This window comes from Mesoplodon densirostris, chromosome 16 (assembly GCF_025265405.1).
Source record: "Mesoplodon densirostris isolate mMesDen1 chromosome 16, mMesDen1 primary haplotype, whole genome shotgun sequence".
In the NCBI taxonomy this organism is placed as follows: Eukaryota; Metazoa; Chordata; class Mammalia; order Artiodactyla; family Ziphiidae; genus Mesoplodon; species Mesoplodon densirostris.
Window position 1 is genome coordinate 22,112,887 of NC_082676.1, and position 21,947 is coordinate 22,134,833.

General features: G+C 54.0%; 1 protein-coding gene across 1 annotated transcript in view; it reads right to left on the reverse strand.

Annotated features, from left to right (window-relative positions):
* VSTM2L (V-set and transmembrane domain containing 2 like) overlaps positions 1 to 14,125 on the reverse strand; it is a 36,042-nt gene extending 21,917 nt beyond the window's left edge. Inside the window, exon 1 of the mRNA XM_060079314.1 lies at positions 14,005 to 14,125. Within this exon, the coding sequence (XP_059935297.1) occupies positions 14,005 to 14,125 (121 nt within the window). The remainder of the gene's footprint in view (positions 1 to 14,004) is intronic.
* Positions 14,126 to 21,947: the final 7,822 nt, after the last annotated feature.

Genomic DNA, 21,947 nt, shown 5'->3' on the forward strand with positions numbered 1-21,947 from the left:
CACCATCATTTACTTAATATTTATTTTCGAAAGCATCTTTCCCTTTTTACTAAATAAATTCAGCTTAAAAGGAGACTTTTATTACTGCCATAAATGGAAAATCAGCATCACTAGCCATAAAGAGAGGGTAACAGTAAAAATGAACACTACGAAAACCAAACAGCGTTCGTAAATTCTAGCCAGGGCAGGTTGACTGCTGAAGGCTACGGGCCTCGGTCCCCATTCCTCTCATTAACAGGGGAGATTGGCGAGAGTTAGGCATTAAATTCAGAGCAGCATCGAGCAGAAACTTTCTTCTTGATCAGAAGGGCCTGGGATGCAGGTCCAGCTGACGCCAGTGGGCATCAGTGGGCAACCACCGCCACCACTGTCACCAGGGCAGCATCCTGTCTGATTCGCTGTAAGTTTCCGTGTGCCTTGCACATGGCGAGGACTAACACCCATTTCAGGAATGAGGAGGCCCAAATGCATGCTAGTAGAATGAATGACCAAAGAAATGAACGGAGGGCTCCCTTCTGTGCTGTGCTGCTCAAACCAGGGAAGTGACTTCCTGAGGCATTGGTTTCCCTCCCCCCAAATGCGGAAAGAGCATTGTTTTTGTATTAAAACAAACATGAATATATTATGGCATAGAATACAGAATTCATGCGTTTTGAATGAAATAGGAGACATCAAAGAAATACTGTCCCTGGTCGGAAGCTGTTTACTCTCCTGCATGGGGAGAACCCCTCGTCAAGGGCCTCCATCCGATCCAATCAGAAGCTGCCTTCACCTCTGCAGCCTCAGGCTCCTCCGACCATGCTCTGCACACTGGAGTGTCGATGTGTCGGCAAAAGGGGCAGGGGACCAAGAGGAAAGAGAGGGGCTGGGGGAGGGTGAAGCCCAGGATTTACAGATGCAGATGCAAGTTGCGGCTCCACCCTGACTTGCTGTGTGGCTTCGTGTAAGTTGCTGCACTTCTCTGGGCTTCAGTTCCCACGTGTGTCACTGCTTAAAGGCTTATTTTGAGGATTAAATGAACTCATGCAGGTGAAGAGCCTGTTTCAGTGTTCGGGACACAATAGGGCCTCAACGCCCACTCACTGCTGAATTTTAGGGACACACAAGCACATTCACCCAGGTGGGGCCCCTGCCCAGCCCTGGCTGATGACCCACCCAATAACAATTAAAATAGCTAACACTGTTGAGCACTGACTATGTGCTAAGTGCCTGGAGATGCTGTGCCTCAGTTTCCTCATCTCTAAAATGGGGATAATAACAACCACCACCTCATAAGACTGTTGTAAGGATTAAATGCGTTAACATTTATAAAGTGACTGCCTGACACCAAGTATGTGCTTATAAAGATGTTTCCTTTTTATTTATTCATTCATAGTTGTAATTGAAATGAAATTCACATAACATAAAATTAACCATTTTAAAGTGTGCAAGTCAGTGGCATTTAGTGCAGTCACAATGTTGTGTGACCACCACCTCTCTCTAGTCCCAAAACATTTTCATCTCCCCAAAAGGAAACTCTTTACCCACTAAGCAGTCACTCCCCCTTCCCCCAGCCTCCGGCAACCACCAATCTGCATTCTGTTTCTATAGATTTGCCTATTCTGGATATTTCACATACATGGAATAATAGAATACGTGGTCTTTGGGGACTGGTGTTTTTCACTTAATGTTTTCGAGGTTCATCCACATTGTAGCGTATATCAGATTTCACTCCATTTTGTAGAGGTGTTTCTTTAATAAAATATCTCACTGAATCCCCAACACGACCTGGGAAGTAGCCACTATCACCCTCGTCTTCTTACAGATGAGGAAACTGAGGCACAGAGAAGGTGGGGACTTGCCCAGGTCCCCTGCCAGGCAGCCCCAACACAGCCAGGTGGGGGCAGAGTGCGTCCCAAGGCCACCAGCGCATATTGAAGGAGACAGCAGTGGGATTACAAACCTAGGGACATGTGAGGAGAGTGAGAATATTCTGGCACTTGAGGATTGTGGGAGTTGAGGTTTCCCCAGTGGAATTCCTGCCTCCTCTTCCCACACATCTGGGCCACAGGAGATGAAAGGGTTTGGGAGGGAGAAAGGCAAGTGTGGGAATGTGCAGGGAGGCAGGGACAGGGTGGGGCAGCCAGGGACGGGAGAAGGCAAATAGGCATCCTGATGTCTGTGCAGGTACCATTTCTTTTCAAACTCACCTGTACATCCTGCAAAGCCGGTGGGGTAAGCCCATTGCACCGATGGCTAGTGAGGCTCTGAGAGGTTGAGTGGGGGCCAGAACTTGAGCCCAACAGTGTCTGATCTCAAAGCCCAGGCATGTACCCATCCCTAATGCCTGTCACAGGCAAAGAGGGGGCGAATGGAGGAAGCATAGGGAGATTGCATCAGCCATAGTATGAGTGGTTACCCCAGAACCCCAGAAAGGAGCATCCCCGGATCCACTGAGAAGAGGAGAGAAAAGCGAGCAATGTCTGGAGGCACCAAGTGTGGAGCCAGGGAGGCCAGGGCCATGCAGAACAGAGCAGAAGGGGAGAGGCAGAGACAAGGGCATCTGAAAGCCAGGTGCAGAGACCAACTGGAGAGGTAAAACTGAGGCAGCCCCCAGGGATGCTCCAGAGCAGAGCTTCTCGGGGTGCCCAGCAGGCAGTGGCAGAGAGCAGAGTGGCCATGCTGCCCCTCCTCCACACCCTCCCCGCCAGGGCCTGGCCTGGGTTAAACCTGGCCCCACTTGGGACCTCATTCCTGCCCCCGTCCCAGCCCCTCCTACTCCTGTCCAACTGTGTTTGAGAAATCCAAGAATGCAGCTATAAACATGTGGGCTCTGGAGTCAAGCTGACCTGGCTTTGAACTCCAACTACACTTCCTCGAGGTAGGCAAATCTCTGAGCACCAGTTTCCTCATCTGTAGAATGGGTATTGTGGGCACTCAACAGGATCATACATACCTGTAAACATCTGGCACATGGTGGGCTCCATGGAGCATTATCATGACGGCAATGGTCAGGTGGCTATTCCTCTCTCAGGGGGTCTTGGTCCACCTCCTGCCTCCCCAAGGCTCCCACCTCCCTTTTCCTCACCTAGAAGACTAGCCTGATCTGGCCGTTTAAACACAAGGACTATTCTAGAACCAAACAAGCACTAGTTGAAGGGGTTCTGCCCTACCCCAGGGCCTTTGAACTTACTGTTCCCTCTGCCTGGAAGGGGACTTGACAGAAAGCAGCAGAGCTGGGATGGGGCTTGGGGCACCCAGCACCTAGCTGGAGTTCAGTGACCACTGCTGGGGGTCTCTGGGGGACATAAGGAGACCAGCTGGTGAGTCTCAGGGCCCCTGCCCCCCCAGGCCCTCCTGTCAGCTGTCAGCCAGCCTGCCCACCCCCTCCCTCTCCTCTGCCTGCCTGAGACCATTAGTGAGGCTTTGTTTTGAGCACTATTTCCACTACGATGTGCTCTGGCTGCCGGGCCTCCATTAGGGACCCTTTCCTGGGGCCGATGACAGGCAGCCAACAGCTCCCCAGCGAGCCAGCCGTAATTGCTGCCGCCTTGAAGGTCGGAAATGATTTTTTTTAAACCTCACAAAGCAAAACAGACACCCTGCCGTCTGCTCTCGCCTTCCCTGCCCTCAGCCGGGAACCAAGCCTGAGGTTTCCAAGAAGGGGGGGTTCAGTTAAGACCCCCCCAACCCCAAAGACACCCTTAACATGCCAGGCTGGGGGGAAACAAAGTTTGGGTTCTGCTCCCTTGCTTTGAACTCGGTGGGGGGCCCCAGACACCTCTCTAAGCCCGTTTCCTCCTGGTCAAGATGGGCGTGCTGATGGGTGCCTGGGGTGCCTGCTGGGGTGACCATGACGAGCTTCTGACAGGAGGTCACGGGCCTCTCTGAGGATGTACATGAAGCAGGGAACCAGAAGGCAGGAGAGGCAGGAAGAGAGCCTGCCAAGGGGAGAAAATCGCTCGGGGAAAAGGAGGAGGGAGGAGCTTGGGTGTTCAAGAAAAGAAGCGAGTGTACTTACACACACACACACACACACACACACACACACACACACACACACACACGGGCTCCCATCTCCTTTCGAGCCCACATTCCCATCATTCCCTGGACACCTGGACCAGCCCCATCATACTATGAGCCCAGAAACTCAGCCCCCCAGCCCCTGGCAAACAGCCTCTCCTCCTCCGTTAGCCCCTCCAGCCTCCAAGTCCTGTTTGAGCCCCATTTCAACTCACAGGGCCATCCCCACCCAAACGCCAGCCACGCCCTGTGTCTTCCCCACTCAGAAACCCTCCAGGGCTGCCCCTGCCCCGGGGATCAAAACCAAGCTTCGGGCTTCCCTGGTGGCGCAGTGGTTGAGAGTCCGCCTGCTGATGCAGGGGACACATGGTCGTGCCCCGGTCCGGGAGGATCCCACATGCCGCGGAGCGGCTGGGCCCGTGAGCCATGGCCGCTGAGCCTGCGCGTCCGGAGCCTGTGCTCCGCAACGGGAGAGGCCGCAACGGTGAGAGGCCCGCGTACCGCAAAAACAAAACAAAACAAAACAAAAAACAAAAGACAAGCTTCCCAGCCTGTTCTCAGTACCTCCAGCTGCAGCCTGCTTTTCCGGATATGCACACACGACTCTCCAAATGAAGCCCCTCCCAGACCCAGGCAGTCAGACAAGGCTCCCTACTGACCACCAGTCTCCTCTCAGCCCTGATGGTCCCCGGATACAGGCAGAAAAGCAGTCCATCTCCCCCAGGAAGTCGTCCCTGACTGCACCAGGACGCAGCAACCACTCTCGCTGGAAACCTCCAGAGACCTCCCTCCAATGGCTCACCTGCCCTGTTTCCTGGGCTCCCACCTCTGGTTGACTGTCCTCCATTATCTCTCCCAAAACTCACCCCCTGAAGACACTCACCAAGGACTTGCCAGGAAAGTGAATGAAGCTTCTTCCAGGTCACAAGAGAGCACTGTGCGGGGGAGGTGGGGGGAAGGACTCCAGGGCCTGGCTCTGCTGCACACCGGCCCTGTGTCCTAGGGCCAGCCCTGGCTCCTGTCTGGACCTCAGTTACGTCCCCAGTGAAATGAAGGCTGTTTCCCTGGAGGACCACAGGTGGGCTTTGGGGGCCTCAACAAACCCTCTGATGCTGGACAAAACCATGTGGCATTTTTCTGAGGAAACAATCCAGTTTTCACCAACATTCCAGCTCTCAAGAGGATCACGACCTCCAAAAAAATGAGGAACCACTAGTCTAGACAATGTCCAGCGTCCCTTGTAGCTTCCCCACGTGGTCATTCACTCGTTTATTCACTTCGTTCATTCAACCAACATTTCTTGGGTGCCTGCTCGGTGTGGGTGTCATCATCATGCACAGAATCTGTGTATATGTAATCCTGAGATGTCACCTGAAGAGAGGAGCGTACGTGTGTGTGTGCGTGTGTGTGTGTGTGTGTGTGTCTACAGAGAGAAGGAGGGAAAGGGGGGACCAAGGTGGGAGAGATGAGAAGAGGGAGGGAGAGGGATAGAGCAGACACAGGGAAAGGGACAAAGAAAGATGGAGAGAGATTGAACAACAGAGACAGAGATGGAAAGAGAGAGAGAGAGAGAGACAAACCCACAGAGAGATCTGGAGGAAGAGGGGAAGGCGAGCATGTGCCACCAATGGGCAATGCCAGCCCCCCTAATTGATGGCTCTGAGCGAGGCCCCCCTCCCGGCTCCGCCTCTAACCTTCCAGATGCTCCCAGAGCCTCCACGCCTCGCATCCCAGGGGCACCAGCTTGGAGGGGGCTGGGGAGGCTGGTACTGATGCAAAGGCAGAGGGCACCCGCCTGGCCCCTTAGGCCAGTCCGCTAAAGGACCTCCCAGGCCCCTTCCCCCACTGCCACAGCTCCTCCAACTGCACGTGAGCAAATACCCTACCCGAACACTCACTCTAGACTCAGGCTCAGATAAAAACAGCAGCCGCCCAGTAGAACACTCAGGCAGGCGCGCCCACACCCCCGCTGCTCCCCATTGACTATGCTGGACTTGGATCCAGGAGCCTAGACTCTCAGCCCCGGGCTCTTTCAGCCAGACCCAGGCCTTCTCAGCATTCTGGCATCACGGACCCTGAGAGAATCTGACGAATCCAGGGCGCCGCTGCGGAATAAAGCACCTGCCCACAAGCCCAGGCGGTTTGGCAGCCGGGAGAGGACAGATGAGGGGGTTAAGAGCCACAAGCTGGGCTCAGGCCTGGCTCTGCCATCCAACATCTGTGTGTCCTCAGGCAAACTGCATCATCCCCCAAGCCTCAGAGTCCTCATCTGTAAAATGGGAGTGCCCTCCTCACAGGGCGGGCGAGAATTAGATGAGAGGAGGAGGGGGAAGTGGCAGGCACGGAGAAAATCCCCCATGAGTGCTGGCTGGTGTTCTGGTTCACAGCCCAAAAGGCCACTGAGAGCTAAGCACCATGTGCTGGATGGAATCCCCCGCCACTGTGGGCTCCATCCTCACCTGTTGATTGGAGGACAAAGAATAGCGCTTGGGAGGATACAGATGGAGGTATTCTAGATGCCTAGAGCTTAGGAGAACTCGGCACTGTTCACGTGGGGAAATTGAGGGGGGCAGGGACGTGCCAAGCCACCCAGAAGGTGGAGGCAGTGGGAGGGTGGATAAAAACCCAGGTCCCATTCCCCGCCCCAATTCTGGCACTTTAACTGGGGGCTGAAATGACAAAGGAGTCACTATCCCCACCCCTCAACATGGGGAGCAGCGAAGGCCCCACTCCCACCATGTCCTGTGTGGGACCAGGCATCCCCGGAGTCCGGAGCTCCACCCACCTAAGCCCTTGTTCCAGCCCCACCACTAAACGCTGGGTGACACATCCTTATTAACTGCCCACTGTGTTCTGGCTTCTCTGCCCACTTCACCAGTCTTTGCTCCTTTGGGAAAGAAGGCAGGAATCCCCCCGTGACATCCCCAGCTAATAACTGGTCCAGCTTACATACCTTCTGAGATGGGGAGCTCACCACTGGGTACCTTAACTGCTCCAAGAGTGAGCGCCCTTCTCCAGGCTGAACATCATCCCTGCTTCTTAACTCATCACAATCTATACTTATATGTATCTTATAAGTTTAGTTGTCTGAGCAAGAGCCTTAACTGTCTTCTTCACTGATATGTCCCCAGTGGCTAAAAGAGCCTGGTCCATGGCAGGTTCTCAACTGATATTTGTTGAAGGAATGAAGGAAGGAAGGAATGATCAAGCTTCCAATAAATGGCAGCAGCCCGTTAGGCCAGCAGTTCCCAGTATGAGGAGTACGGAGTATGAAATGGGAGGGGCTGGCCTGCAGGCCAGCAGCCCCCAAGTCCAGTCATCCCCGCACACAGATGGGCCTGGGTACCACCCGTACTACTATGTCATTTGTGTTTTTCTATAAACTAACCCACTATGGGTTTTTTTTTTTTTTTGCGGTACGCGGGCCTCTCACTGTTGTGGCCTCTCCCGTTGTGGAGCACAGGCTCCGGACGCGAAGGCTCAGTGGCCATGGCTCACGGGCCCAGCCGCTCCGCGGCATGTGGGATCTTCCCGGACCGGGGCACGAACCCATGTCCCCTGCATCGGCAGGCGGACTCCCAACCACTGCGCCACCAGGGAAGCCCCCCGCTATGTTTTAATATCCCCGTTAGGCTCATCCTAAGCAATCATATCTGTGAAATCACAGTTTTGATGTGCTGGTTATATTTTTCCAATCCACATTAAAATAAATGCATAACTCTTAAAATGTAAGAGGTTTGTCTGCATTCTTCCTAAAACCATCTCTCAGGTAGGACCCAATCTTGCTGAGGGCGCGGGGGCTTCTTAAAGAAGGGTTTCAACAGGGTATGGTGGAGCTGAGTCCTCTGCTGGCTTCGAGAAAGGGGAGGGGACACAGCGGTGGGCAGGGGGACCCGGAGGAGGAGCAGCCCCTCTGCCCCCCCGTCCCCACTTCCCTTCTCCACAGCAGCAGGTACCAGAGGGATCCCGGGGTCACCAGCTGGGAAAGGAGCGGATTTATTCCCCCAGTGAGACCACTGCCCCTTTTCCTGTTGGAAGAATCTCACTGGGGTCTGGGAGAAGATATATCCTGGGACCCCGTTACCCTCAAGACTGCAGCATCTCATATGCACCCCAAGGGTCTGAGTCCACCCACTGCAAGGTGAAATCAGCCTTACCCACCCCAGATGTCCTTGCTGTGGTCAGTAAGGATGAGGAGGGGTTCCAGTTTTGTGATTTTTCTACTAATAACATGGATTTCTAATGAAATTAAAATTACCTGAATGTTTAAAACAATATTGACTTGGAATGAGCAAAAGTTGAAGAATTCAGACCTTAGACCTCTGCCTTATCGTCCTTGCCACCCATTCAGTCATTCCCTGCCACCTCCCCAGGCTGGGCATCGTGGAGGGTACCAGGACACAAGGGAATCTGACCCGTACCCCCGGTCATTACAATGGGAGTGGTGAGAGTGGCCGGATGCCGGCCACTGTAGAGCCAGCGGGCCCCAAATTCCCTTCGGGGCTGAGAGACTCTTCCCATAACCCCCTCAACAGCTGGTTCAGTCCCTGAAGTCCAAGGTCATGGCCAAGCACCAGGAGGTGGGGTTGCTTCATGCCCCCTTTCCCCTCTTTCTGACACCTGCCCCTCACGTGGGTGCCAGCATCACTGTTCACACCACGTACTTCCTCTCCTTACGCACATGATTTTCTCAACCTCCAACAGAAGCTGGAAAGTCACTGAGGCAGGGTCCTGGTCTGGGGGTTGCCATGTCTGCTGCTGCACAGCTGGGGCATGGAATGTGGAGGTCCCCGTGCTCACTCCTTCCACCACAGGAAGTCTCGTGACCTTGGGCCTCTCCCTCATCCTCTCTGGGACACAACGGCACTGTGAGCGTGGGCCCTGGAGCCACATTCTGGGCTCCGCTCTGGGCTCCAACACTTGCTAGGTGTGTGACCTTGGGCAAGCCTTTAACCTCACGTCTCAGTTTCCTCATGAAAACATCGGGCCAGGGAAAGTCCCCTCCCCTTAGGGTTCTTATGCGGATCAGATGAGACAATGCCATTTACGGCCCTGGCATGACAATAAACATGTGCTTGCGTATAATTTTCACTCTCTTTGTATCGAGTTGGGTCAGGTGATCCCAAAAGCCAAGCACTAACCTCCCAGGCAATTTGGGCCCACGCTCTCTTGCCCGTGGCCTTGGTCTTCCCCTCTGTTAGATGGGTAGAAAGAAATGGTCCCAGAGGTCCTGCTGGCTTGGCCTGAGCCTTAGTGATTCATTCCAAGTGCTCCATCTCCTGCCTCAGTGGCTGGTGGGTGGGAAGGGACCACTTTCCTGGCACCCCCGACCCTGCCCACTTGTTTGTCAACAGGAGACTTTCCCCAACACCCCTGCTGTCAGGGTGGCAGTGAGCCAAATTCCTCGTCCTGCCGGCTCCCTGTGGTTCCCCTTGCTTGGGGAAAAGGCTGAGGGAGCCACTGATAGGCGAAGTGTCAAAAGCAATTGGTGTGAAGGACTTAGGGAAAACTGCTTGCAAGGGTCAATTCCCTGCCGGAGGCCGGGAAACCCTCAGCCCAAGGTGGAGTGTTTACGGGCATAATTGATAGAATAATCACCAACACCCGAGACAACGACGAACACATTTTTAACATCATAACCTTCAGAAGACAGCACTCAGTTTTCTCCATCTCCCAGCCACCAAACTAGCCAGCTTACTGATGGGGAGATACCAACAGTTCGTTAAGGAACGTGAGAAAGCCAGAGTCACTTTTCAGTGCACAGGCTGTTTGCCAAATGGCCCGGCGGCCCCCCCACCTCCCCCAGCGCCCCGCTGCTCCCTCCTGGCAACAGAGAAAACCTCAGGACAGTGAATAGCTCAATGGACAAAGCGCCAGGCCAAGCCAGGATCTTTGTCTGCAGCGGGGTGTATTAATAATTGAAGGTGCTGGCCTAGGGTTTGTGTGTGTGTGTGTACGTCTGTGTGTGTGTGTGTGTGTGTGTGTGTGTGTGTGTGTGTGTCAGGGCAGGGGCGGGAGGATGGATGTTTGCTGCAGAGTAAGGCTTCCTGGGGCTCCTCTGAGGGTCCACATACGTGTTCCAGCCTGGACTTCTTCCTCCCTTGCAAAACCAGACCAATCCAGCAGCCCCCGGCACCAGACAATTTCCCATCCCTACATGTCTCATCAGGTTTGAGTGAATACTTAAGGCAGTGGCTCCCAGACTCCAGGTGGCTTGGTAATCATCTCGGGAGCTTATTAAAATGCAAATTCCAGGGTCCCATCAACAATCATTTTGGCCAATGGGTCTGGGGAGGACCCCAGGATCTGCATTTTAACAAACTCCCGGGGTGATTGCAATGCAAGAGGTCCACAGAGATCTTCATAAAGATCCTGCCTTCCGGGGACTTCCCTGGCAGTCCAGTGGTTAAGACTCGGAGCTTCCACCACAGCGGGGCATGGGTTTGATCCCTGGTCTGGGGAAAGTAAGATCCCACATGCCGTGCAATGTGGCCAAAAAAAAAAAAGAAGACAAGATCCTGCCTGCCGTGGACAAGATCTAGCAAGAGTCCTGGAGAAGGACGCTAATCCAGCTTCCTGCTTCTAACGTGCACGTGGCCTCAGCAAGATCCCATCACCTTTCTGAGCTACTGGCTCCTGCCGGTGGAACCCACTGCCTTACCAGTTCTCTGGGGAAGTGGAAGGGAGTCCCTTGGGCAGAGCTGGGCAGAGGAAGGAGACCCATCACACGACTGGCCAAGCCTGCCTCAAGGCTGTCCCAGAGGAGGCAGGCCCGGAGCAGAACTGCCAGACACACCTTCAGTGTAGGCACAGCTCCCCAGCTCTCTGTACAGACTCAGTGACCTTGGGCAAGTCACTGGCCCTCTCTAACCTGTTTCCTCATGTGTCCAGCACCAGCCTTGCACAAATAATGTCAGCCTCAGTGAGTTAACACTGGCAAGGGGTTTGGTAGCACCTGGCACACAGTAGGCAGTTCATAAAGGTCAGCTCCCTTTCCTCCCACCCGCTGTGCTCATGGCAATGAGCTAACCCTGTCTGATGAGGAAAAATCAAAATAGCTGCCATCAATTGAATACCTACTGGGCATAGACACTGACCATCACCACCCCTGCCTCCCACTTCCCTGAGGTCTCCCTAAGAGGCAGGTACCACTCACTCCCCATTCACTCCTCATGCCTTTAAAAAACCCTCTGTGAAGCAGACTGAGTGGAGGTAGCAGGGAGAGGGGAAGCGAGACAGATGTCCTTGCGGACCCATCTGACCTCGGGCTTTCCCTGTGACAAGCCCCGGGGCGAGCAGGCGGAAGGCGTTAGCCTGGTGGCTGGGCTGGGACCGAGCTGGAGAGGTGAGCAGCCACCAGGCGGCTGGGGTCAATGGACTCCTCCTGGGCACCACCCCCCGCCCCCGCCGCTTCCAGCCTCCTACCCCTACCCAAGACGCAGAGACACCTGCCTAACCCAGCCACGTTTCCTGAATCAGCTGAGGACACGCGGAGCCCAGGAATAATGAAATGATCAGGCTCCAATCTGCTAAACAGCAATTTCTGGGCTTTTTCAGCACACATAGCTTTTATTAAATTGGTATTCTCCTCCTGAACACAAACGGCTATTAGACATGACCCACTTATCCGCCGTGTCTCACTATCATTAATAACAGTTTCTTTTTGTGATTAAGTGAGTGGCTCCAAACCCTTCCCGTGGTTTCGGGTGTTTGGCCTGGCAGAGGGGCAGCACTGGGGGCTCCTCGGCGTCTGCTACTTGGTGACTTTGAACCTGGCAGTGTTGGGAGATGGCAGTCTGGCCCCTGCAGAGCAGCCTGGCCTCCTCGCTTCTTGGGGAACAGAATGAGCCCTAGAGGGGTGACTCGCTGGCCCAGAACTGCAAGGCGGGTCAGTAAGAGAAGCCAGGTTCCCCCGCAGCCAGTGCTGTGTCCTTGACATCCAGCCCCTCCTCTGGGCCTTCGCTGGCCCTCCCCAGGGTTCAGCAGGGACGTTACAGCTAGTGGGGCAGAGCTGTGCCCTAAGCACGCCTGGCACCGGGGGGCAGGCGGAGATTGCCACACAAAGGGCAAACCCTGCTTTCCTATGGGGGGGGGTCACCTTGGGGCCTCAGAAATGACAGAGTGGCACCCAGATCCTAGGGGTCTGGTGCTCCAGGGACAGGATGATGGTAAACCTCAGAGCCCCAGTCCCTGTATGTCTCGGGACCGCAAACTCAGGAAAGCCCTTCCTTGGAAAACCCTCCTAGTGTAAGTTCCAACTGTGCCAAGGAACTGAGCGAACTGAGTGGAACCAGGAGGGGAGTGGAAGGAGGAATTCCCAGTCTCCCTTGAATGGGAGGGAATCTGACAGGGAGATGAATGTCCTGGAAAAAGCAGTGTCTTTGCCCGACAGACCCTGGGGCCAGTCTCAGCTCAACCACTCACTCACTGTGTGACCTTGGGCGAGTCCCTTTACCTCTCTGAGCCTTGATTTTTCCATCTGTAAACTAAGGATCAAAATAAGCCTTCCCCTATTTACCACCACTGCAGCCAGGTCGGTAGAAATTAGCTGAAGGTTAAGAAGGGTGCGTAAATGGTACACAGAGAGGTCTCTATTTAACATGGTAAGGAGGAAGGGTGCAGGGAGTCATGGTTCCCAAACGCAGAGACCCTGAGAAGGGCTTTGGAAGTGCCCCCTACTTTCCGAAGCAATTCCACTCATGCGTCATGCCCCAGCAGCCTTCTCCGACTACCTACCATGGCCCTCACTCTTCTCCATCAGAATCAATCACCCAGTTCTCTGCCGTTTGTGCAAACCTCTCCCCAGCCCTGGGCATACAGTGCCCAGCATTGGTGCTACAGCCTCTCCTACCAGATTGGAAGCCTTTGTACGGAGGAGATGGATGGACAAAGGGTCTCCATTTTCATCTACGCCCTGGTCCCCAGACCGGAAGGAGCCCGGCTCATGGGGGCAGGGGGCGCCCCCAGAGCTGCCAGCTTCAGACAATCCAACTCTACTGCCAACTTGGGCTCCTCTGGGGCTAGAAGGAGCTTCTGACATTCAGGCAACCAGTGCTGGGAATGTTCTCTTGCTCCCCGGCTCTCACAGTGGCTGAGTTGAGATTTCCCACCTTTCAGTCCTCCAGGGTCAAAGATGAGGACGGGTGGGTACCCTATAGAAGGATGGCAGAGGCTTCCTGTCCCACCCCCTCCCCAGAGGCAGACAAAAGCTCCTGGCTTCCCTCTTTCTCTTCCATGCCTCTGGCTGGAAGCAACAATGCCAACTATTCCAATGTCTTGGAGGGGCTCCCACCAAGCCTTCGTCCCCAAGATGCCACCCACCTGACAGGGGTGGCTGCAGCCCAGGCTACCAGTTCTCAAGAGGTGGGGTCTTCTGTCCCCCAGGACCTTTCCCAGTGGGGGAGGTGTGGAGAGGGAGGGGACAAGGACAGCTGTGGGGTTAAACCCACAAAGGGGAAAGGCAGATGGGCGGAAAGCGGTGGGTGAGCAAAGTGTGTTCACAAAGTGTTTGTATATGCCAGTGTGTCTGCAGGCAGGCGGGCAGGCAAGAGTTGTGCGCTTGGGTGCCAGCTGGCAGGGTCTGAGTCCTCCAGCCCCAGTGCCTGCTGAGTGTGTAGTGAGCATATGAGTGAGAAGGGGGATCTGAGATGGTGTCTGGAGATGTGTGAGGAGAGTAGGAGTTGTGAGTGTGAGAAAGCAGTGAGTGTGGCTGTGCGTCCGTGGCTGTGAATATCTGTGTGGCCGTGGAGGTGTGTGTATCGCAGCGAGTGGGGGGGTGTGGGTGTGGGAGGAGAGAGTCCTCCGCGAGAGGGGCATAGGGGGTGCCCCCTCCTCCGCAAGGGTGGCCAGAGAGCCAGGGTCGGTCCATAGACCCGGCAGGGGGCGCCCCAGGACTCCCGCCACCGGCAGCATGGGTTCGAGCCTGGGGACGGCCAAGTTGGAGCCGCGCGGCCCAGGGTGGGGTTTGGCGTGGAAGTCCGCGAGGGCGGCGACCCAACTCACCGTGGCTGGAGATGTGGTTGTCCCAGGGCGCGTGGCCGGCGGGCCGCGTGGCGCCGCCGAGTTGCAGGAAAAGTGCCAGGTAGTGGAGGGCGCCCAGCGCCACGCCGAGCAGGGCCCCCATGGTGCGCGCTCGGGCCGGGGGCGCCGCCGCCTCACATCGGGGCTCAGGAGACCGCAGACACCACGCCCGCCGTCCCCTGCCCGGTGCGGCCTGGTTGCCCCGCTGCGGCTGCTGCCCCTCGCCCGCTGAACCCGGTCTGGCCCCGGCTCCAGTCCTCGCCCGGCTCCGGCCCAGCCCCGGCTGCGGGTAGCGAGCGCACGCCCTGCCGACCGTCTCCGACTGCGGGACTCTTCCCTTCCGCGGAAGGCCACTTCGCTCGGTGCCGCTGCCGCCGCACCCCCTCCCTCCCGCCCGCCCAGAGGAGGAGGCGGCGGAGGGATCTGTCGCTTGATTTATCATCAAAGTTTTGCCCAGGCTGGGATTTTTAAAGCGGTACCCGCAACTTCCCCGGCTAGGCGGGGGAGAGATGGGGTGGAGGAAGCCACCCCAGGGACCCGGTTCCTGCAAAGCATAACACCGCTGGCTTGAGAAACAGAAATGCTCTCCATCGGGAAAAGGAGAAAAACCAGCTGACCAGCCGCCAGACCCAGCGCGCTCAGGAGGGACTCCTCAACTTTGCTAGCCGGGCGGTGCCGGGGTCAGGGAGGCACGTGGCGGTGGGGTGGAGGTGAGGTTGAGGTAGGATGGGAACCTGGGCTGAGGCACAGGAGATCTGGTTAGACCTGGTTAGACCTGCCTGCCTCAGCCTTTGGCTCCCAGTGTGATCGTGTCCGGGTGTCTACCCCTGTCTGAGCTTCAAGGTCTTCAACTGAGAAGTGGGAATAATAGCTGCCTTCAGGGATCCTGGTGAGGATTTACAAAATCGTGTGTGTAAAGCGCTAAGCATAATGCCGCCCTCGTGGTAGGAGCTCAATAGTTATTACTGTTGTTGTTTCCCTCTCTGGGACTCAGTTTTCGTGTCTGTAATAGTGGGCGTAAGGCAGGCTAGTTGCTGGGTCTTCTTCTAGCTTAGAGATGCTGGGCCCTGCACAGTGGATTGGATCGCCCCCTTCTGGACTATAGGGCTCCCTTCCTCGGACAGATGGGCATAGTGGAATGTTGGGCGGGTGGTGAGGGGGAAGGAGGTGGTGGTGAATGAAGCCATTTTCATTCCCAAGAGCAGGAATCCAACGAGATCCTCCGATTCCTTCTCCAACTGCTTAACTGGGGCTGCTGGGACAGACCTTCAGTACAGACACAAGGCGGACCTACTATGGCCCCATTTAAAAGAAGATTAAACACATTAAATCAGAGAAGTAGCTTCTCCGAGGCCCCACAGAGAGTCTGGGGCTAAGTCCCTGATTCCCGGGCAGGGTGCCTCCTGCTCTCATCTCTTGTGCTTTGCCAGGCATCATTCCCGACGGCCTGTCCGCCGCTGTTTCAGCACCACGGAGGAGGACAGCGTTAACCCTGACACCCATCTTTTTTTTTTTTTTTTTAATAAATTTATTTATTTGTTTTTGGCTGCGTTGGGTCTTCGTTGCTGCACACAGGCTTTCTGTAGTTGTGGCGAGCGGGGGCTACTCTTTGTTGCGGTGCGCGGGTTTCTCATTGCGGTGGCTTCTCTCGTTGTGGAGCACGGGCTCCAGGCGCGCGGGCTTCAGTAGTTGCAGCCCGCGGGCTCAGTAGTTGTGGCTTACGGGCTCTAGAGCACAGGCTCAGTAGCTGGGGTGCACGGGCTTAGTTGCTCCGCGGCATGTAGGATCTTCCCGGACCGGGGCTCGAACCCGTGTCCCCTGCATTGGCAGGCGGATTCTCAACCACTGCACCACAAGGGAAGCCCCACGGACACCCATCTTTTCAACCTCACCGACCTCACCTCCGCGGGCTCTTAGATGGGCAGGTTCAGCACCAAGGACAGACCTTCTGATTTCCTCCCTCGCTCCCGCTGAATGGGAGTCAGCGCCTGAGACGGCCCACATCCGTCTCCAGACCACACACAGGTGGATCCAGCATTGTGGACAGCACCCCAACTTTGAGAATGAAGTTAGAGCCCGAAGGACAGCTTCTCCCTCCGCCCCTCCACCCCCATCTTTACTCTGTGCCGCACACCCCTTTACAATAGTATGGCGGGCAGCACACCAGTTGGGGCCTGTGGTCACCAGCAACAGTACAGTTTATTTGAAACTATGCTCAGCATCCTGAAGTGTCGCGCACTTACAAATACTGTTTCTGCACAACTGACAGCCCTCACAGGACCGGTGGCACAGCACTGCCTTCAGCACCGCAGAAGGACAAAACCCCGTCCTAGCTCATTCCCGCCCATATTATCTGGAGGAGTGGCCTTTTATTTATTTATTTTTTTGCCTGACTAACTTACTTCTCACTTCCTTCCCACTCAGAGGTGGTATTTAGGCTTTCCTGGGTTGACCAGCTGTCTTGGGCCCTACGAAAGTATTTCCTCATTCATTTATTCGATTGACTCTCACTCCCAGTGAAATGGGCTTCATTGTCCCCACTATAAAGATGGAGAAACTGAGAATCTTCAAGAACACATAGCAGGGACTTCCCTGGTGGTCTAGTGGTAAAGAATCTGCCTTACAATACAGGGAACGCGGGTTTGATCCCTGGTCAGGGAACTAAGATCCCACATGCAGCAGGGCAACTAAGGCCACCTGCCACAACTACTGAGCTCACCTGCCTCAACTAGAGCCCGCACCACAAACTACAGAGCCCACGCGCTCTGGAACCCACGTGCCACAGCTACAGAGCGCACGCACCCTGGAGCCTGCGCACAACAATTAGAGAGAGAAAACCCACATGCCACAAGAGAGAAGCCTGTATGCCACAACCAAAGATCCCACATGCCTCAATGAAGGTCCCACATGCTGCAGCTAAGACCCGACACAGCCAAACATTTTTTAAATAAATAAATAAATAAATCTTTAAAAAAAAAATTGATCACATAACAGCACCAAGACTGGAACCCAGGATTCTTTCAATCCCAGGCTGAAGCCTCTCCAGGAGAATGTAATGGCAGAAACGGGGCCCAAACCCAGGGCTTTCTCCTCTTAAACCTCAGATTGGAGGGAAGGGGGCAGAGGCAAGGGGACAGGGAGAGATCGGGGACTAGAAGAGACAGGAGAAAACAAGAGACTCTGCTTGCGGGCTGCAGAGGAACGAGGTCAGGGTGGGACAGCAGCTCTGCCACCAACCCACCGACTGACCTTCAGGAATCCTTTTTTCTCATAGTCTGGGACAGGGTTAAACCCTCTAACCTCTGAGGTTCCTTCAAGGACAGACCTCCAGGGATTTAATGAGTTTGAAAAGGCTCATGCTGTAATGGCTCTGCTCAAAACCCTCCCATGGCCTTGTTTATCACAGAAATCCTGTCGTCTCTGGTTTGCATTCAAGGTCCCAGCCTCACCTCCTGCACATACCATACATCATTCGCCCCGTGTTCTCTCCCTGAACATGCCCTAGCTTCATCACGTCCTTACCCTTCCCAGTGCTTCCCCCTCCACATGCATGCCTTCCCCTCTGTCTAGCTGAGTCTTCCATTGGCCAAGGTCCAGTCTGCATCCCCCACAGGAAGAAATGCCTGCTGCCTTCTTCCAATCTCTGAGCCTCTGTTGGCCCATTACTGTCTACCCAGCGCTGTGCTAAGAACTTTACTTATCCCACTTAATCCTCAGAACTACCAAGCCTATAGGGTAGAATAGTGTGGTTATAAGTATGGGCTCTCATTTTGAATCCTGCCAACTGCTAGCTGTGTGACCTTAAGATACGTTACTTAACCTTTCTGTGCCTGAGCTTCCTTATCTGTAAACTAAAGATAATAATACCTCCATCATAAGATTATAGTGAGGATTAAATGACTTGCTACATGGAAATCACTTAGAACATTGCCTGGCACATAGTAAATAGTAATACACAGTAAATACATAGCCATATACATGTTGGCTATTATTATTATTTACAGATAAGTAAACAGATGCTCTGAGAGGTTAAGTATCTTCCCCACTGTCTCACAAGACAGTGGTAGAGCCGTGATATGTTTGACTCCAGAGCCGATGCTCTTGGCATAATACCTAAGCACATCTTAGTTCAACCCACCCAGCTTGGGAAACTAAGACCCAGAGAGGATGAGTGAATTCCTCAGTCACAGAGCCAACCATGACAGAACTCGATCCAGGACCTCTGTCTCCCAGCTCAGGGCTCTCCCAAAATACCATACTGTCCCATTTGTATTTCTTACAGCACCTAAAATGTACTTTACAGCTTATGAATCACATTTACACCCATGCTCGCGTATAATTCACGCAACAACCCCTGGGGCCGCTATTATTTTTTATTTATTTATTTCATTTATTTGTTTTATTTCTGGCTGCATTGGGTCTTCATTGCTGTGTGCGCGTTTTCTCTAGTTGCAGCGAGCGGGGGCTACTCTTCGTTGTGGTGCATGGGCCTCTCATTACGGCTTCTCTTGTTGTGGAGCACAGGCTCTAGGTGCTTTGCGGGCTCAGTAGTTGTGGCTCGTGGGCTCTAGAGCACAGGCTTAGTAGTTGTGATGCACGGGCTTAGTTGCTCCACGGCATGTGGAATCTTCCCGGACCGGGGCTCGAACCCGTGTCCCCTGCATTGGCAGGCGGATTCTTAACCACTGAGCCACGAGGGAAGCCCAAGGCCACTATTATTACCTTCCTTCTTTTACACATAAGGAAACTGAAGCTCAGAGAGATGAAGTAACCTGTTCAACATGGCACAGGGAAGCAGGGCAAAAGCTGGATGTGAAAGGATGAATCCTCAGCCCATATTTCTCCTCTGTGTAATTCTGCCTCTTTTCTGCTTTGCGATCCAAGTGCAAACAGCAGACACTGTGGAAGCTAAGAGCTTAGTGGAGGCACAAGGTAAACGAAAGCTATTCCAGGAAATAGTCTCTAGGAATTCACCAGGGCGGGTGGCTGTTGTCACTCATTTCACTCTGGGAATGCTCTAGGAGATGGTGAGCTTCCCATCCCTGGAGGCAATTAAACAAGCATCTAGTGGTCATGTGGATGCCAAGAGGCAAATATCACTGTTATTTCCATGACCCAAATGAGGCTCAGAAGGTGAACATCATGTTAAGGATTTCAGTCAGGAAAGACGATCTTTTAAAAGTTCCCCTCAAGCAGGGGATCTCGCAATGTCCCCTGCCTCTGACCCAAGCTCCCTGGAGAGTCCCCAGCCTCCCCTTGACCCAGGGAGGCCAGCCTCCTTTTCCTCCTTGAGAGGTGTCACTTGAGCACCATGGCTCTGTTAGTGGTAACAGCCGTAAGATTTGTCCTTTTAATCCAGAATCGATAACAAATTTCATTTAAAAATAAACCAGGCATTGGGAATCACTCACCATGTGGGCCAGGGTGCTATATAGCGCCGTCTAAATGGCCCCCTTCTGCTCATTTATCAATGCCAAGAGGGGGGAAATACCTAAGCTGCCTGATTCATGGAGAAACTACCTGAATGTATCATCTCCTAACAATGAGCAATTGAGCCCCGAGTTGCCCCTTTTAACACACCAATAACATGTGGAGCGCGGCTTCATGAGAGCTTATCGGAGACCCCACGGTCGCTGGCTTGGAGGGAGCCCATTTATAAGGGGGAACAATGGCTTCAGTGTGTAACCGCCTAATTTCCAGAATGCATTACTGAGCTCAGAGGAGCAGTGGAATTCTATTAAACTCTTATCTGTCATGGGAGGGTATGAAAGCTGCGGGGAAATCCAGACTTAGCAGAGACATGCCCAGAAAGGACTAGGGCTGACCCTGGGAGGGGGTGAGCAAACCCAGAGGGGAAGAGGGGCAGGCAGGGCCCTGGATGGGTGAAAATATGTGCGTTAATAGAGCTCTGGTTTCCAGCGATTATGTTTACATCAGCGAATAAAACTTGGCAATAAAACATCAGAGCTGTGTCTCAGACAGCATTTCCTTTTACAGCCTGGTGTATTTCACTCATTATAACAGGAGGCAAGGAGCTTGAGGTGTTCCCATTTCTCCCCCTTTAATTAAATTTCCTAAATTAGTGCCCAAAATTTGGATAAAGCAAAAGACTTACAGCTCTCCTAATCTCCATCACGGTTCCCATCCCATCATTGTGGTGGCCCTGACTGTACCAGGATCCAATATTATTAAACTGAAATACTGTGGGCATTGCCTGCCTGGGCTCTGGTTTGTAAAAGGAGATGTAGCCTCAGGAGAAAAATTGGCCCAGGCTCAGAAAAGAGGCCTGGGTTCTGGGAATGACTTTGCCATCATCTTGCTATGTGACCTTGGGCAAGTTACTTCCCCTCTTTGAGCTCGATGAGTTCCCTTTTTCTCCAAACATTCATCTGGAGGCTTTTAGAGTTGATTGGGGTCTGGGGTACCCTTCTGAATGCACACTGGGATGACTTAGGGAGCTTTAAAAAAATAATGATGTTCAGACCACACCCCAGAGATTCTGACCCCACAGCTTTGGGTGAGGCTAGGCCTGGTATCAGGCTTTTTCAAAATTTCCCAGGTGATCCCAGTGCACAGCTGGGGTTGAGCACCGCTGGCCTAGGCACAGAGTTATGAGATGTTAGTGGACTTCAGACTCTCTGGGGAGGCTGGTTGTGTCTGCAGAGTCCCAGGCCCCACTCCTGGGTGGGTCTCTTCCAGTATGGCTGGGGGAGATGTCAGGGAATCTGCTGGCTTACCAAGCTCTCAGGTGTACCTCGTGCAGGGATCCAGTGGGCCACAGTGAGGACCCCGACAGGACGGGAGGACAGGGGCTCCTCCTCTTCTGGTCCTCGAATTGGGTCCAGCCAGCCTCTTGGGGCAAGGAGGCCACCTGCCCCAGCTCTCACGTGCAGGGCAGCACAGGGGGCCGAGCTGTGACCCCCTCCCACCCAGGTCTGGGACGCTCTTCTCTGATGGCTGATTCCTTTATCCGTTCTCCCACAAGCTGGGCAGGAGCCGTGAGTGCCCTCTACAGTCAGGCCATGTCTCTGTCACGTGAGCCTCCAGGTTTCCTTCTGCCCAGGTGGCTCACCCATGATGCAGACCCAGATCCTCCCATCTTTGTGGATTCTGAAACTTCATCTGCACTCTGCCTCCCTCAGAACTCACGGGCCAATTAGGAAGCGCCTAGCTAGGCTGAGGGCCATGCCTGGGCCAGAAGCCAGGGACAGGGGGAGGTCATCCGGCTGGTCCCTGTCCCCTCCAGGCTGAGTAACCCCATGAAGACCTGTGGGGCCACTCTGAGGTTTTCTTTCTGGATTGCAGCCTGGGTGGACCACGTAGAGTGAAGACATCATCTAAAACCTAGAGTTTAAAATAACTCTGTTTTTTAAAGGAGAAGGGTCATCAAGGATCAACCACAGTTGCCCCATTGTATAGATGGGAGAACTGAGGCCCGAGAGGGGTGAGGACAAGCCTAGGGTCTCACAGGGAGGAAATGGCAGAGCCAGGCCAAGGACCCAGGTCTCCTGACTCCAGCTGGAGTCTTTCCTCCACGTGTCATGAGGACAGCAGACAGAACCCATCATCAACTTTGCAGCCAGGCAGCTACTCCAGAGGCATCCCACTCTGGGGTTTCCCAAAGGGGGCACCTCTCTGAGGTCCAGAGAACCCCTCTAGGCCTTGGCTCTCAGGTTTGAACTCAAGCCCATAAATTGCACTCTACCAAGGCCAGTGAAATGTGCACGAGCTGTGTATTTGTGTTGTCCCAGCAAGGAGCCTAATGATAATCCCCATCAAGGGCGATTAATTGCATCAGAAAGACGGGGTTCCTAGGGCCCTTCACCCTGCCAACCGGGTGCTTATTAAACACGACAGGACAGCAGGGTCTCTGCCAATTTCGAGGCTCTGCTTGTGGGAGTGTTTTTAAAATCCTGAAATGACGT